The following is a 15,899-nucleotide window of genomic DNA, read 5'->3' as shown; positions in this document are numbered from 1 at the left end:
GCTTTTCCTAGAGAGTGGTGAATCTGTGGAATACTCTGCCCAATGAAGTAGCGGAGGCTACCTCAGTAAATATATTTTACGACAAGGTTGAATAGATTTTTGCATAATAGGGGAATTAAAGGTTATGGAGAAAAGGCAGTGAGGTGGAGATGAGTCCATGGTCAGATCAGCCATGATCTTATTGAGTGGCGGAGCAGGTTCAATGGGTCAGATGGCCTACTCCTGCTCCTATTTCTTATGAGACGCTGAGATGGTGCTGGTGGAGAAAGAATCATTATAAGTGACTGTTAGTGAAGGAAACAGTGGAATTGAAAGGGAATGGAAATTAGCAGTTTGAAATAACTCAAATGTCATACATAGACATATTGGAAAGCTAGGCAACTGGAATGCTGCACTGTTTGTTGCCTCCTGGGTGCCAGGGTCCGGGATGTCTCTGATTGGATGCACAACATCCTGTTACGAGAGGGAAAGCAACCAGAAGTCGTGATACATGTTGGTACCAACGACATAGGCAGGAAGAGGGATGAGGTCCTGAAGTGTGAGTTTCGGGAACCAGGCAGAAGGCCAAAGAACAGGACCTCAAGGGTGACGTTCTCAGGATTGCTGCCAGTGCTACATGATAGTGATGGTAAGAATTGGAGGAGATGGCAGTTAAATGCATGGCTGAGGAGTTGGTGTAGGGGGCAGGGTTTTAGATTTGTGGATCTTTGGGATCTCTTCTGGGGAAGGTGGGAACTGTACAGATTGAATGGGTTGCACCTGAACTCAAGGGGGAGCAATATCCTTGCAGGTAGGTTTGCTAGCATGGTTCGGGAAGGTTTAAACTAATTTGCAAGGGGGATGGGACCCAGAGTGATAGAGCAGTGAAAGAAGTGCATGGAGTAAAGCCAGATCTAACATACAGAGAGGCTTTGAGGAAAGAGAAGCAGAATAAAGGGTGTAAAGGTAGAAGGGCTAAAGTGCGTGTACTTCAGTGCAAGAAGCATCAGGAACAAAGGTGATGAACTGAAATCTTGGATACATACATGGAATTATGATGTAGTGGCCATTACAGAGACTTGGCTGGTACCAGGGCAGGAATGGATTCTCAATATTCCTGGATTTCAGTGCTTTAAGAGGGATGGGGAGGAGGGGTGGCATTACTGGTCAGGGATACTATTACAGCTACAGAAAGGGTGGGTAATGTAGCAGGATCCTCTCTTGGGTCAGTATGGATGGAAGTCAGGAACAGGAAGGGAGCAGTTACTTTACTGGGAGTATTCTATAGGCCCCCTGGTAGCAGCAGAGATACCGAGGAGCAGATTGGGAGGCAGATTTTGGAAAGGTGCAAAAATAACAGGGTTGTATTGATTGGCACCTGATTAGTTCCAATGGTTTAGATGGGGCAGAGTTGTTAAGTGTGTCCAGGATGGATTCCTGTCACAGTATGTTGACAGGCCAACTAGGGGGAATGCCATACTAGATCTAGTATTAGGTAATGAATCGGGTCAGGTCACAGATCTCAGTGGGTGAGCATCTGGGGGACAGTGACCACTGCTCCCTGGCCCTTAGCTTTATCATGGAAAAGGATAGAATCAGAGGGGACAGGAAAATTTTTAATTGGGGAAGGGCAAATTATGAGGCTATAAGGCTAGAACTTGCGGGTGTGAATTGGCCACATTGATCCTTAGGATGACCTATTCGAGTCAGGTTGTCATACATTTGGCCCAATGTCCATGCTGACTGTGTTGCCCAGTGAGCTGGTGCCATCTTGCCCACGTTTGGTCCATAGCCCCATAAAACTCTTCAATCTATGTACTTATCCACTGTAGATTCTTTTAAATGTTGCTTATTTCTTGCAGTGCATTCCAAATATGCACCACCCTCTGTGTGAAGAAAATATTTCTTATGTCCCTTTTAAGTCCATCGGCTCGGATCTTAAACCTTTGCACTCTTGTTCTTCACACACCCTCTCTGGGGAAAATCCCTAATCTGGAAGTGGATGAGGACCGGAGTGATGGGGCTGAGGATAGGGCAGTTGATATACAAGTTGATGCATTGTGTAGTGGGACTGTGAGGAAGAACAGACAGATGATGGGGCAGAATTGCAGTTGGTGAGATGAGTTGCAGTCAACAGGGGGCAAAATCAAAAAGAGTGACCAATACAGGACTGAAGGTGTTATAGTTGAATGCACTAGATACACAGAATAAGGTAGATGATCTTGTAGCACAATTAGAGACTGGCAGGTATGGGCATCACTGAATCCTGGCTGAAAGAAGATCATAGTTGGGAGCTGAACATCCAAGGATACACAGTGTATTGAAAGAACAAGCAGGTAGGCAGAGTGGGTGCAGTGGCTCTGTTTGTAAAAATTGAAATCAAATCCTCAGAAAGAGGTGACATAGGATTGGAAGGTTTGGATTCTTGTGGGTAGAGCTAAGAGACTGCAAAGGTAAAAAGACCCTGTTGAGACTTAGATGCATTCCTCCAAACAGTAGCCAGGATATGGGATATACGTTGCAATGGGAGATAGAAAAGACAAGTAATAAGGGGACTGTTCCCATAACTATGGGGAATTTCAATATGCAGGTGGGTTGGGAAAATCTGGTTGAGCTGGTTGGTCAGTTTATGGAGAGAAGGCAGATAATAATGGTTTTGAGTGGAATCTGAGATAAACCATGAAGAAAAGGCAGAGCGGACTCGATGGGCTGAATGGCCTAATTCTGCTCCTATATATCTTATGGGAGAATGTTTTTGCAGGGAAATGTACTATGGACATGTGGTCGATGTTTAGCAATCTCTTGCAGGATGTTAGGGATAAATTTGTTCCAGTGAGGAAGATAAAGAATGGCAGGGTGAAGGAACCATGGGTGAAAAGTGAGGTGGAAATATAGTCAGGTGGAGGAAGGCAGCATTAATGAGGTGTAGAAAGCAAGGATCAGATGGGTCTATTGAGGAATATAGGGAAGGAAGAAAGGAGCTTAAGGGGCCGAGGAGAGCAAGAAGGGGGCATGAGAAGATCTTGGCAAGTAGGGTAAAGGAAAACCCCAAGGCATTCTTCAATTATGTGAAGAACAAAAGGATGATAAGAGTGAAGGTAGGACCGATTAGGGATAAAGGTGGGAAGGTGTGTCTGGAGAATATGGAAGTGAGCGAGGTCCCCAATGAATCTCTTCAGTATTCACCAATGAGAGGGAACTTGATGACAGTGAGGACAATATGAGTGAGGTTGATGTTCTGGAGCATGTTGATATTAAGGGAGAAGAGGTGTTGGAGTTGTTAAAATACATTAGGACGGATAAGTCACCCGGGCCTGACAGAATATTCCCCAGGCTGCTCCACGAGGTGAGGGAAGAGATTGCTGTGCCTCTGGCTAGGATCTTTATGTCCTCGTTGTCCACAGGAATGGTACCGGAGGATTGGAGGGAGGCGAATGTGTCCCCTTGTTCAAAAAAGGTGGTAGGGATAGTCTGGGTAATTATAGACCAGTGAGCCTTACGTCTGTGGTGGGAAAGTTGTTGGAAAAGAGTCTTAGAGATAGGATTTATGGGCATTTAGAGAATCATGGTCTGATCAGGGACAGGCAGCATGGCTTTGTGAAGGGCAGATCATGTTTAACAAGCCTGATGGATTTCTTTGAGGAGTTGACCAGGCATATAAATGAGGGTAGTGCAGTGGATGTGATGTACATGGATTTTAGTAAGGCATTTGACAAGGTTCCACTGGTAGGCTTATTCAGAAAGTCAGAAGGCATGGGATCCAGGGAAGTTTGACCAGGTGGATTCAGAATTGGCTTTCCTGCAGAAGGCAGAGGGTCGTGGTGGAGGGAGTACATTCGGATTGGAGGGTTGTGACTAGTGGTGTCCCACAAGGATCGGTTCTGGGACCTCTACTTTTCGTGATTTTTATTAACGACCTGGATGTTGGGGTGGAAGGGTGTGTTGGCAAGTCTGCAGATGACACGAAGGTTGGTGGTGGTGTGGATAGTGTAGAGGATTGTCGAAGATTGCAGAGAGACATTGATAGGATGCACAATTGGGCTGAGAAGTGGCAGATGGAGTTCAACCCGGAGAAGTGTGAGGTGGTACACTTTGGAAGGATAAACTCCAAGGCAGAGTACACAGTAAATGGCAGGATACTTGGTAGTGTGGAGGAGCAGAGGGATCTGAGGGTACATGTCCACAGATCCCTGAAAGTTGCCTCACAGGTAGATAGGATAGTTAAGAAAGCTTATGGGGTGTTAGCTTTCATAAGTTGAGGGGTAGAGTTTAAGAGTCGCGAGGTAATGATGCAGCTCTATAGAACTCTGGTTAGGCCACACTTGGAGTACTGTGTCCATTTCTGGTTGCCTCACTATAGGAAGGATGTGGAAACATTGGAAAGGGTACAGAGGAGATTTACCAGGATGCTGCCTGGTTTAGAGAGTATGCATTATGATCAGAGATTAAGGGAGCTAGGGCTTTACTCTGGAGAGAAGGAGGATGAGAGGAGACGTGATAGAGGTATACAAGATAATAAGAGGAATAGATAGAGTGGATAGCCAGCGCTTCTTCCCCACGGCACCACTGCTGAATACAAGAGGACATGGGTGGGAAGTTCAAGGGGGATATTAGAGGAAAGTTTTTTACTCAGTGGTTGGTGCGTGGAATGCACTGCCTGAGTCAGTGGTAGAGGCAGATACACTTGTGAAGTTTAAGAGACTACTAGACAGGTATATGGAGGAATTTAAGGTGAGGGCTTATATGGGAGGCAGGGTTTAAGGGTCGGCACAACATTGTGGGCTGAAGGGCCTGTACTGTGCTGTACTGTTCTATGTTCTATAAAATTGCACAGTCAGTGAGTGCATTGGCATTGTGAATTACTTAAGGTTTTGAAATTAATTGGGGGCATGCTGTCAGTTATCTGTATTCGGGGATCGGAATCTGCACAAATACAAGATGTCGTGCCTTTTTTGTGATAGCACTTAAGTGCTTGTCCCAGGATAGATCCTCTGATGTGTTGGCGCAAAGGATTTAAAGATACTGATCCTCTCCACCTCCGTTCTCCTATTGAGGACAGGCTCATGGGCCTTCAAGTTCTTCCTCGTTTTGTCGATAATCGGCTCTTTAGTTTTAGTAACATTGAGTGGGATGTGGTTGTTGTGGCAACAGTCAGGCAGATTTTCATTGTCGCTCCTATGTATCAATTTGTCACCACCTTTGGTGTGACCAAAGACAGTAGTATTGGAGTGATGTACAGCATTGGAGCTTTATACTTATCGCTGTGCAGCTAAGTATAATGAGTAGAGCAGGGGAGAGGGAGGGCTAATGGCATGGCCCTATGATGCACCCATGCTGATGTTGAATATAGAGATGTTGTTGCCAATCTGTACTAACTGGCACATACTAATGACTGATAAAGGATAAAATGAAGTCCAGCAGGATATCAAATGAAACGCAAGTTTTACTATGAAACACAAGTTAAAACAAAAATAAATAGGATCAAAAATCTTGATGTGTACTTTTCTACTTTTATTTGGAAGTTTGTAGTTTGGTCCTTAATGTCTTTTGTTGTGGCTTTGTTTTGTAGTGGTTTGTTTAATGCTTCAAAGCATGGTGCAAAGATTGATTTTAAATCCTTAATTCAGTTTTGCCATTTGTATAATGACGAGTCTGTGGTCTCAAAGGTGTGCTATTTCTTAAATCTCACTAACCCATGTTGGAATTGTGGGTATAAACTTTGAACAAATTGAACTTTGAATGTCATAAAGATTCTGGAATAGTTTCAAAACACGTTTCACCAGTCTGCATAAATCATTATCACAGAAAGATTAGGACTTGCGACTATAGAACAGTCACATAATAGTTGATTGTTTATTTGGGTAAGTTTAGTTAATGGAGCCACCTTTGTGATTCAGAATCATAGTGCTACACAATGCAGAAACAGGCCCTTTGGCTCAACTGGTCCATGCCGACCAAGATGGCCCATCCAAGTGAGTCCCATTTGCTAATGTTTGACCAAAAAATATTTACATTTTTCTAATTCATGTACATGTTCACCTGTCTTAAACTGTGTCTCATTTACTAGAAGAATTTAGGGCATATACCATCCCATATTTTTAGTACTTTAAGTATAATATGCTTTGGAAGTTCTGGCATGGACATGTACTACATAAATGTATGTCTTTCTAGAAAATGTTAAAGCATCAGCAAATTCCTTGAACTTTCAATGTATTGAGCTGTCCTGAACTGAATCAATCTTTTCACATGCTTTCATTAATTTGCTTCCATCAGGTTTTCTGGATTTGTTTAGGAAAAAATGAATGATTAACTATAGATAATCACCTGGTATGATGTTGATTATATACATCTTATATTCTTTGGAAGTCGAATCCGTTCAAGTAATTTGTTTACTGTCTTTGTAATACCCTTGATATTTTAATCCCAGAATTTAGGCTACTGTTCTGTGTTTCGCACAGATGTTACCAAGTTACAGTAGAGTATGTCTTTAAATTATTTTGTTTTCTACTCTTTTTAAAAAGGTGTTTAATATGAATGCACCAGTGCCTCCTGCTAGTGACCCTGACACGCTCAAACAGCAGAGTCCCTATCAGGCCAGCTACAGTCAAGGTTTCAGTAGCCAGCCTCAGCATCAGGTGGAGCAGTCTGAATTGCAGCAGGAAACACTTGCAACTGGTAGGATGATCTTTCATAAAGCTGAAATGTGTACTCGTTATTTTTCTGTTTCAAATGTCCTAAAATAATTGTCTAGAGATAGATTTGTGGCTTTAATTTTAGAGTTCTGTCAAAAACGCAAGTTGAGATTATTTTTGGTTTGGGGGTAAAATTGTGGACGTTTGGGTATATTAAATGTAAATCCAAATGCCACCAGTTCTAGACTTTGTTTCCCATTCTGGTATTTTCAGGGCGTCCTATTTTTAGTACTACTTTAGTTTACTAGATGACACATGTTTTTGAGGTCTGGCCTGAAGCTAGGAAAAATATCATGGGACCTTGCCATGCTTTTATATGCTTTAAAAAAAATCAACTAAGTATTCACTTTCATCTTTTATAATTTGCTGAATTAGTATTTTGATTTGCAAATGCATTGTTGCTGTTTCGGGCTATTCCCTATGGAAACTACAGCAGTGTCCAAATTATGACATCTTGGAAAGAGCAGCTTTTTTTTTGTTGTCATAGATTTAAACTTTGACACTAAATGCTAGTGCTAGAAATTGAATGAATCAGGATTATTTTTGTCTAGCCTCACCTTTAAGTTCATGAACACTGCACTTGTTGGAAGTTCTGTTGTTGCATACATTCGTGCTCAAATCTGTCGTGTTTTTTGATGAAGGTTGCATGCTATTTTTTGTTTATTTGACTTTGTTGTAGAGAGGAAACTGATATAATAACCCTTGAAGGTAATGTGCAACCACCTTGAATGACTATAGTTGACATGATATATAAAATACTGTTAGGTAGGATACTCTAGTATTTGTACAATTTTAGTGAATAATTGTCAATATTAGGAATGGATAGGAAATAGAGCCTTCTCTTGTCTTACTCATGTCCATTAAAATGAACAAAAGATATATTTCCAAGTCAGGGAAATGTATAGCTTAGAGTTAAAGTAACAGATGATGCTATCAATGCTGTTGCTCATTTTGTTCTTCATGAGGTAAAGATCATGTGTTGGGCAGTGTTGGAGTTAGTAAATTTTGCAGTCTCTTTTAGAAATAGCACACACTAGGATATACCAGCAACAGGCAGGGTGAATATTTGAAGTTCCATTTTGTGACGGTTTATTGGAACTAAGATCATCCAAGCAAGTGGAGAATACTCCATCATATTCCTCATTTTGATATCCAACAGCTGGAGCCATCTCTGTGGAATGCATAACTATTTTGGAGAAGAAATTCCCCCTTCATTCCAATTGATTTCTATCTTGTTACAATGAACCACTTCAAATGGTTCCTTGATATCAATGGATATTACTCTTTTGTGTATTTCAGTTTCAGACTGTAGTGAGAGTCAAAGAAAGAGCAAGTGCTGAAAATCTGAAATTAAAACAGCAAATCTCAGAAATTTTCAGCAGATCAGCCAACATTTGTTTTAGGAGAAACTGAATTAACATTTTAAATTGAGAATGCCATCAGAACCGGGAAAAAGAAAACTTTAGTTATAGGTTGCTAGTGGATAGGGTAGGGGTGCAGAATGATAAAGGGAACATCTCTGATAGAATGAGGCCAGGTTTATCCAGGAGATTCTATAGATGTTGTCACAGTATAAGGATGTAGGAGATGCAAGAGGTGTTGGAAAGAGAAGAATGAGGATTAATTTACAGCAACATCAGTAAGTTCTAATGGTAGCCAAGCAACTATGACCAGAGCCTCAAAAAGATCAAGTCCCTTGTGTTTGAATTTTTGAGGCATAGGGACAAGGAACGGGTGCAGTAGGTTTATTTGTGAGATATGGTCGGGGAAGATCACTAGTATATTTGAGGGAAATGTCAGGTTCATTGGTGGCTTACTGAATGTTACTGCTGCTCATCCACTATGAAACTTGGTCAATGAGTTTTAAACATCCAGTGAAAATGAGAAATATGACTTCATTAAAATATTTCAGGGATTGACATGTTTGCAGTTATCTCTAACGTTCCTAAACAGATCTTGATCAACCTTCGTTAATACTTCGAATGGATAAGTTTAAGATGGCTTTTTCAAATTTGAAATATTCTGAAATTTCAACCAAACCAGAAAATGCTGACACAATCGGAGAAGTTATAAAGAAACCTCCGAAAATTTCAGCATCTTAATTTTTAAAACACTTATCTTGAGCAAAGTCAACTATTTTGATAATGTTTTTTGAGATTTGCTTTTTTTGCATGCCATCTAGACAGATCATGTAATCCATAATTATATCACAGTAAAAAGAAAACAATGTGGAAAATAGTATTTACAGAGAAAGTGCAGTGCAGGTAGAGCTTGCCCTTGCCTGAACCACCCCTCAGCCAACCAGCCACTTACTCATTGTGCTCTCCTGTGAATGCACATGGTGCAGGCAAGCATCCCTTTGTTTTGGTTGTTGACAATGTACAAAATCACGCCAACCTCTGGGGTCATAAATATTAGTACTTTAAAGTTGCATTTTATGATATTTTGACTGTTTTTGTCTTAAACAGTTGTACTCAAATTTCAGTATATCCAACTGGTGAGTTTCAAACTGTTAATGTTTGCTATAATTTGGCCTGTTTATCAATAGTCTTTTTACCCATCCTGCTGTATGTTAAAGATTGCTTTTCTTTTTGTTAACTGTCTGTGGGTATATGCTCCTGGGGAGTTAAGGTATTATGGCTATCCATGTACTAGAAATACAAGTGGCTGAACAATGTTTGTGTCAGAGGTAGGTTGCAGTCAGGTTCCATACTGGCATGAAGCATTACATGGAGCATCTGATGAATTCTAAACTACCAATTTCACAAAAGTGATGTATGACCTTATCTAGCATTATGGTTCTGTAAGTCAGTTTTGTGCTAAGGTAAAAATAACATTGCAATAAAATGTTTTTCAAATGAAACCAATAATTATGGTATCCCATATTAACACGAAGTTAAGTAGTTTGATAGAAATCAAGAAAGAAAACAAATTTGGTCACGCATCATCTGTAAAGGAAAATTGGAGTTACATTTTTGGGTTTCTGAACTTCATTAAATCCACTCAACTTGTCAACAGTTAACATTGATGATGGTTGCAAGATACTTGTTCAGAAAAGTATCATTAATGAATGTTACAATGCCTTATCACAGCTAGATGTATAATTTAACAAGACTGAAGAAGTTGAATGAAGCTTGGGGAGTTGGAGTTTTGCAGCAAGATTTTAAATCCACACTCTTGTCAGGGGAAGTAGATGTCATCAGTTTTTTTGTATTAATGTTATAATAGCTGTTGGCATTTATAAAATAACTGGAATGCAGCAAAAGTAGGTTTTTGTCATCTATATCTTCTCTCAATTTTTGAATTTTCAATTTGTCTACCATTGGTGGATTTTTCAGTGGTAAGAGTAATGGGTTTCTACAGGCTTTGCTTGAGGGATTTCTTTCTTGGAGCTGAACAAGCTTTAGTCCAGTTACAATAAAATAAATAGCTTTTGTTTGGGATTTTCTACTAAATGAATTAATTAAAAGATGCCAACTAAAAATGTAAAACATTTTCATTGTGAACAGCTTTTCATTTATATGCAGGGTAAATGAAATCAGTCAGGATTGCACCGTTGTTCATTTGATTTGTTTTAAGATAATGTGGTTATGATTTGACCTAAACTGATTAGATGCTTTATTTTTCATTTTGCATAGTGGTTAGTCCTTACCATGCAACTCAAGATCAAACACACCCTGCTGGAGCACCACATCAACAGCTGTCCCAACAGCCTCAACAGAATTCAAGCTTTACACGCACAGGGCAGGCCTTCTACAACAGCAGAGGTGTGTCACGTGGTGGGCCACGCAATGCACGCGGTGGGATGAATGGCTATCGCGGACCTGCTAATGGGTTTAGAGGTAGGATTTAACTTGTGGTCTTATAGGCATATTGCGTCTAACTTGTAAAGACTAGAACAATTATGTGTAAGTATACTACAATTTTTAAATCTACTGTTCTTAGAACGTCTATTTTAATCTTTTGTGCCCTTCAAGTTGCAGTTGTTACTGATTGAAGGGTGCAAATAACAGGTTGTCCCCTTGACTAGTGAAATTTAAGAACTGGCTAAAAAAGCAGTGAGGAATGTGGAAGTTTTTTAAATCAGGTGCATGGAAAAGAAAGAGTGCAAGCAAGAGAGGGAAAGGTGGTCAGAAAAGTAAATTTTTTTTGTAATTCTCAAAACTTGCCAGGAATGAGACCACATACTGGGCCAGGGATTTATTGTCAATAAACAACATTTAAATAACATCTGTCTCACCTATTTGACAGCAACCTCCAGTTCATAGAAAGATTACAGATAACTCATGAATCACAAATTTAATTTTGATGTTAAACAGTATGTGAGCAAAACATACAGATATTGGAACCTGGTGCAAATTCTTGACACGTGGAGCTGCAATATCTTGGACTTGGTCACTTTTTTGAGACCTTGTTTTAAATTTACGTTAGTAGGGTTAGTAACACAGTAAATTAATATATAAAGAAGTGGGCTAAAGAAACACTAACAGTGTTTCTGGGAAACACTGTTCCTGGGAGAGGAAGGATTTTCACCTAGAAGACAGTGAAATTGTGTGGTGAATGGAATCATTGAAACATAGAAAACCTATAACACAATACAGCGCCTTTGGCCCACAAAGCTGTGCCGAGCATGTCCTTACTTTAGAACTACCTAGGCTTACCCATTGCCCTCTGTTTTTGTAAGCTCCATGTATCCATCTAGGAGTCTCTTAAAATACCCTATTATTTCTGCCTTCTCCGCTGGCAGCCCACTCCACGCACTCATCACTCTCTGTGCATTTTAAAAAAAACGTACCCATGACATCTCCTCTGTACCTACTTCAGAGCACCTTAAAACTATGCCCTCTCGTGCTAGCCATTTCAGCACTGGGAAAAAGCCTCCGATTATCCACCTCTATCAGGTGTACAAGGACTGGTCAACCTTCGGGCCAGGACAGAGGACTCTGAACTACTGTCAGTGATTTATGCCCCAGTAGGGTGATGGGTTTATGAAGAAATGAGTTTAAAAGATCTCGAGGTAGTCATATAGAGCAGAAATGCGATCTTTAGCTCATTGTGTTCATGTCAGCCATTGAGTTCCCATCTATACTAATCCCATTTTCCAGTATTTGATCAATAGCTTTTTGTGTCTTAACAGTGAACATCTGGGTTATTTTGGCAAAATGTGGCTCACTAATGTAAATTAAATTTTTATATTTACCTAGTCTGAGCAATCTGATTTGAGTCCTGTGGGAGGGTGTTTGCTTCTGAAATAGAACAACCCATTGATTTGCTTGGCCACATGCTGAGACTTTCACCACTTGCACTCTGGTAGTTCAGTAAGAAATGACCCACAAGCATTATCTCCAGACAGTTTAATGATTGAGATTGTATCATTAAATTGCCTAGAGGTGATACTTGTGTTATGCATTGAGTGATCTTGCCAACAACTTCCATGTTTTGAGAGAAAATTTAGTATGTGATGGCATTGAGTTCTCTAATCTGTTGTAGTTGGCTAAATGGAAGGGATTGAAGTGAAGCAGGAAGAGTACAAAATGTATGACACATTTTGTGAAGATTTGGATTCTCTCATGTATGTAGAATGCCCACCTGGACAAGTGACACCAAGATATTTCACTTAAATGTAACTTGATCTTTGAGTGGCGCCTTCTAATGCCCATAGGTAAAAAGTTAATGAGAGTTGGAAGTATTTCCTGAAGGCTTCTGTCCAATAGACTTCAAGTGTTTAAAGTTTTTTTTTAACCATCTGCATTTGTGCTAATTTTGAAACTATTCAATGTGCATTGGGAAAGCTTAGATAGTATTTGGTCTTTGACCAAATATTTTTGTTTCAGGTGGATATGAAAGCTATCGCCCTCCATTTTCAAACACTCCAAGTAGTAATTACGGACAGTCTCCGTTTACTGCCCCTCGTGACTACTCCAATTCTGGATACCAACGTGTAAGTACTCTTCAGATGTCAATTGGCTGTCAACAGTCCAGAACTTGGATGTTTTGTTTGGGGAACATCAGAAATGTACAGTGTAGCTTTCTGTGTTTTCTAGTTTACAGAGTGTTACAATATTAAATGGTACATAGTTAACTTGTGTGCTCATTTGAGCATGATTTCAGACATGTTAAAGTTTCAAAATATGTTGTTTTCACAAAACTAAGGCATTAGTGTAAGTTTGAAAATGTGTTGACTTCAGGTACACTAGTTAGAAAATAATTGAAAAAGTAAATAAATGAATGAATTAAGAATTTTGAACTGGAATATTTTGCAGGGGTCATTTCCAGATCTAGGTGTTAAATAGCAAAATTGTTAGGCTGACAAACTAGAAATATCTTGAATTATAACAACATATAACATTTTAAGATATATTTCAGCCACCAATGGCAGCGCTAACCACTTTTATTTGTAATTCATTGGACCTGATACCTGAAGCCTTTTACTTGTTGCTATTTGATTATATTTGTCATGGATTCACTTCTGAAGATATCAGTAAGAGTTCCAATTCTTTTTATTTCTTTATTCTATCTAAATTGTAATCGGTAATGTATAACCAAATTTGAGTATTTTCAATAAGATATTTTAGTAGAGAACCAGATCCATTAGGTAAATAAGAACTCCTTTAAACATAATTAGATGTTGGAAAAGATGTGTATTATCTTTGGTCACTTAATAAGCTATATAGTGGCATGCACCTCTGGTCAAAATTTCTGTTACTGTGAATAGCTAAGCAAGTAAAGGATGACCTGATTTCCAAAAGGCATAAGGTTAAAGATGACACATTTCTTTAATATTTTAAGCAAGATTACTTTTTTATTACTATCTTTTACAGTTCCAAAATAACAAAAAAGGAAAAGGGCCTGAAGCAAAAGTTTGGGCACCCTGCATGGTCAGTACTTAGTAACACACCCTTAGGCAAGTATCGCAGCTTGTGAACGCTTTCTGTAGCCAGATAAGAGTCTTTCAATTCTTTGGGGGATTTTCGCCCATTCTTCCTTGCAAAAGGCTTCTAGTTCTGTGAGATTCTTGGGCCGCACTGCTCTTTTGAGGTCTATCCACAGATTTTCGATGATGTTTAGATCAGGGGACTGTGAGGACCATGGCAAAACCTTCAGCTTACGCCTCTTGAGGTAGTCCATTGTGGATTTTGAGGTGTGTTTAGGATCATTATCCTGTTGTAGAAGCCATCCTCTTTTCACCTTCAGCTTTTTTACAGACTGTGTGATGTTTGCTTCCAGAATTTGCTGGTAGTTAATTGAATTCATTCTTCCCTCTACCAGTGAAATGTTCCCCGTGCCACTGGCTGCAGCACAAACCCAAAGCATGACCGATCCACCCCTGTGCTTAACAGTTGGAGTGGTGTTCTTTTCATAAAATTCTGCACCCTTTTTTCTCCAAACATACCTTTGCTCATTATGGCCCAAAAGTTATATTTTAACTTCTTCAATCCACAGGACTTGTTTCCAAAATACATCAGGCTTGTTTGGATGTTCCTTTGCAAACTTCTGACGCTGAATTTTGTGGTGAAGCAGGAAAGGTTTTCTTCTGGTGACTCTTCCATGAAGGTCATATTTGTGCGGGTGTCGCTACACAGTAGAACAGTGCACCACCACTCCAGAGTCTGCTAAATCTTCCTGAAGGTCTTTTGCAGTCAAACGGGGGTTTTGATTTGCCTTTCTAGCAATCCTACGAGCAGATCTCTGGGAAAGTTTTCTAGGTCTTCCAGATCTCAACTTGACCTCCACCATTCCTTTTAACAGCCATTTCTTAATTACATTACGAACTGATGAAACGGCTACCTGAAAATGCTTTGCTATCTTCTTATAGCCTTCTCCTGCTTTGTGGGCATCATTTATTTTAATTTTCAGAGTGCTAGGCAGCTGCTTAGAGGAGTCCATGGCTGTTGATTGTTGGGACAAGGTTTGAGGAGTTAGAGTATTTATAAAGCTTTGAAATTTGCATCACCTGGCCTTTCCTAACAATGACTGTGAACAAGCCATTGCCCTAACAAGCTAATTAAGGTCTGAGACCTCAGTAAAAGTTATCTTGAGAGCTCAAATCTCTTGGGGTACCCAAACTTTTGCATGGTGCTCCTTTCCTTTTTTTTCACTCTAAAATTGTACAAAACAAAAATAATACACTAATCTTGCTTAAAATGTTGAAAAGAATGTTTCATCTTTAACCTTATGACTTTTGGAGATCAGTTCATCTTTTACTCACTTAACTATTTCACAGTAACAGAAATTTTGACCGGGGTGCCGAAACTTTTGTATGCCACTGTAAACTACATTCTGGATCCCAATTACCTGTTCATTGATCTCATTCATTGTGAACATGCTAATTAAGCCAAGAAAATTTTTTGAGCACAAAATAATTGTGTAATTGAAGGATTGGCTTATAGTTTCTGCATGGAGTTTTTGCTCCTTTCTGTGCTTTGTTAGGGTGAAAAGAGTTTGATAAAATAGATTTATTTTCAAAAGAATATCAAAATTAGTGATCTTAATTGAAACTACAAACTAATTTTTAGAGTAACGTAAGTGAAATTCTTCCTGGGTTTAGTAACCTTGAAATTGGAGTACCTATTGGAATTCACTACATTCTTCCAGAAATACTACATATTCAAAGATTTGAGAACCATGTTCTAAACTACTTATAGAAATTTAAAGCAACTTAAAAACAGTGCATTAATCTTACTCTATGTTGTTCCTTGGAATAATAGCTTGCTGTGAAGACATGAGCAGTCTAACAAAAGTAAGCATTAGGACAGATTGAATTGTATTTGTATAAATTATAGCTCTTAGGTTGATCTAGCCATTGAGTAGATTCATTTTGTTCAAATTTCCTCAGTTGTAAATCTCCTAAATTTCACTGAGGACTTGAAAGATTTGTTTTCAGTCCTAAAAGTACAGGACCAATAGTTTTCAATAGTATGCGTTAAGATATTAATTTTGCTTTGCTCTGAGACACCATAATTCACATGTCTTATAATTTTCTTTCTGATCAGGAAACAAACTTATCAAATCTTTGTTGTTTTGTAGGATGGATATCAGCAAAACTTCAAGCGTGGCTCTGGACCTGGTGGACCTCGGGGCACTCCTCGAGGTAATGCTCAAGTGATGCGCTCCTAATGAAGGACTGGAGAAAGTGAAATATTGGCAGTGCTTAATTTTGTCTTTCACAGCCCCAGTGCTGCTCCATTCTAGAGGGAGTTGTCGAATTACAAATTTATTCTTAAAAGT

The 15,899-nt window shown here is 39.4% G+C and overlaps 1 protein-coding gene across 2 annotated transcripts in view; it reads left to right on the top strand.

Annotated features, from left to right (window-relative positions):
• caprin1b (cell cycle associated protein 1b) overlaps positions 1 to 15,899 on the top strand; it is a 72,774-nt gene that overhangs the window by 45,433 nt on the left and 11,442 nt on the right. The window contains exons 14-17 of one of the 2 annotated variants that reach the window (XM_063061807.1): positions 6,501 to 6,654; positions 10,310 to 10,438; positions 12,506 to 12,612; positions 15,699 to 15,762. In XM_063061807.1, the coding sequence (XP_062917877.1) occupies positions 6,501 to 6,654; positions 10,310 to 10,438; positions 12,506 to 12,612; positions 15,699 to 15,762 (454 nt within the window). Of the gene's footprint in view, positions 1 to 6,500; positions 6,655 to 10,309; positions 10,514 to 12,505; positions 12,613 to 15,698; positions 15,763 to 15,899 lie in introns of both variants that reach the window. The other variant, XM_063061806.1, reaches the window with a different exon arrangement.

The sequence above is a fragment of the Mobula hypostoma genome, chromosome 11 (genome assembly GCF_963921235.1).
Source record: "Mobula hypostoma chromosome 11, sMobHyp1.1, whole genome shotgun sequence".
Taxonomy (NCBI): domain Eukaryota; kingdom Metazoa; phylum Chordata; class Chondrichthyes; order Myliobatiformes; family Myliobatidae; genus Mobula; species Mobula hypostoma.
This window is presented reverse-complemented; position numbering and strand designations above follow the sequence as displayed.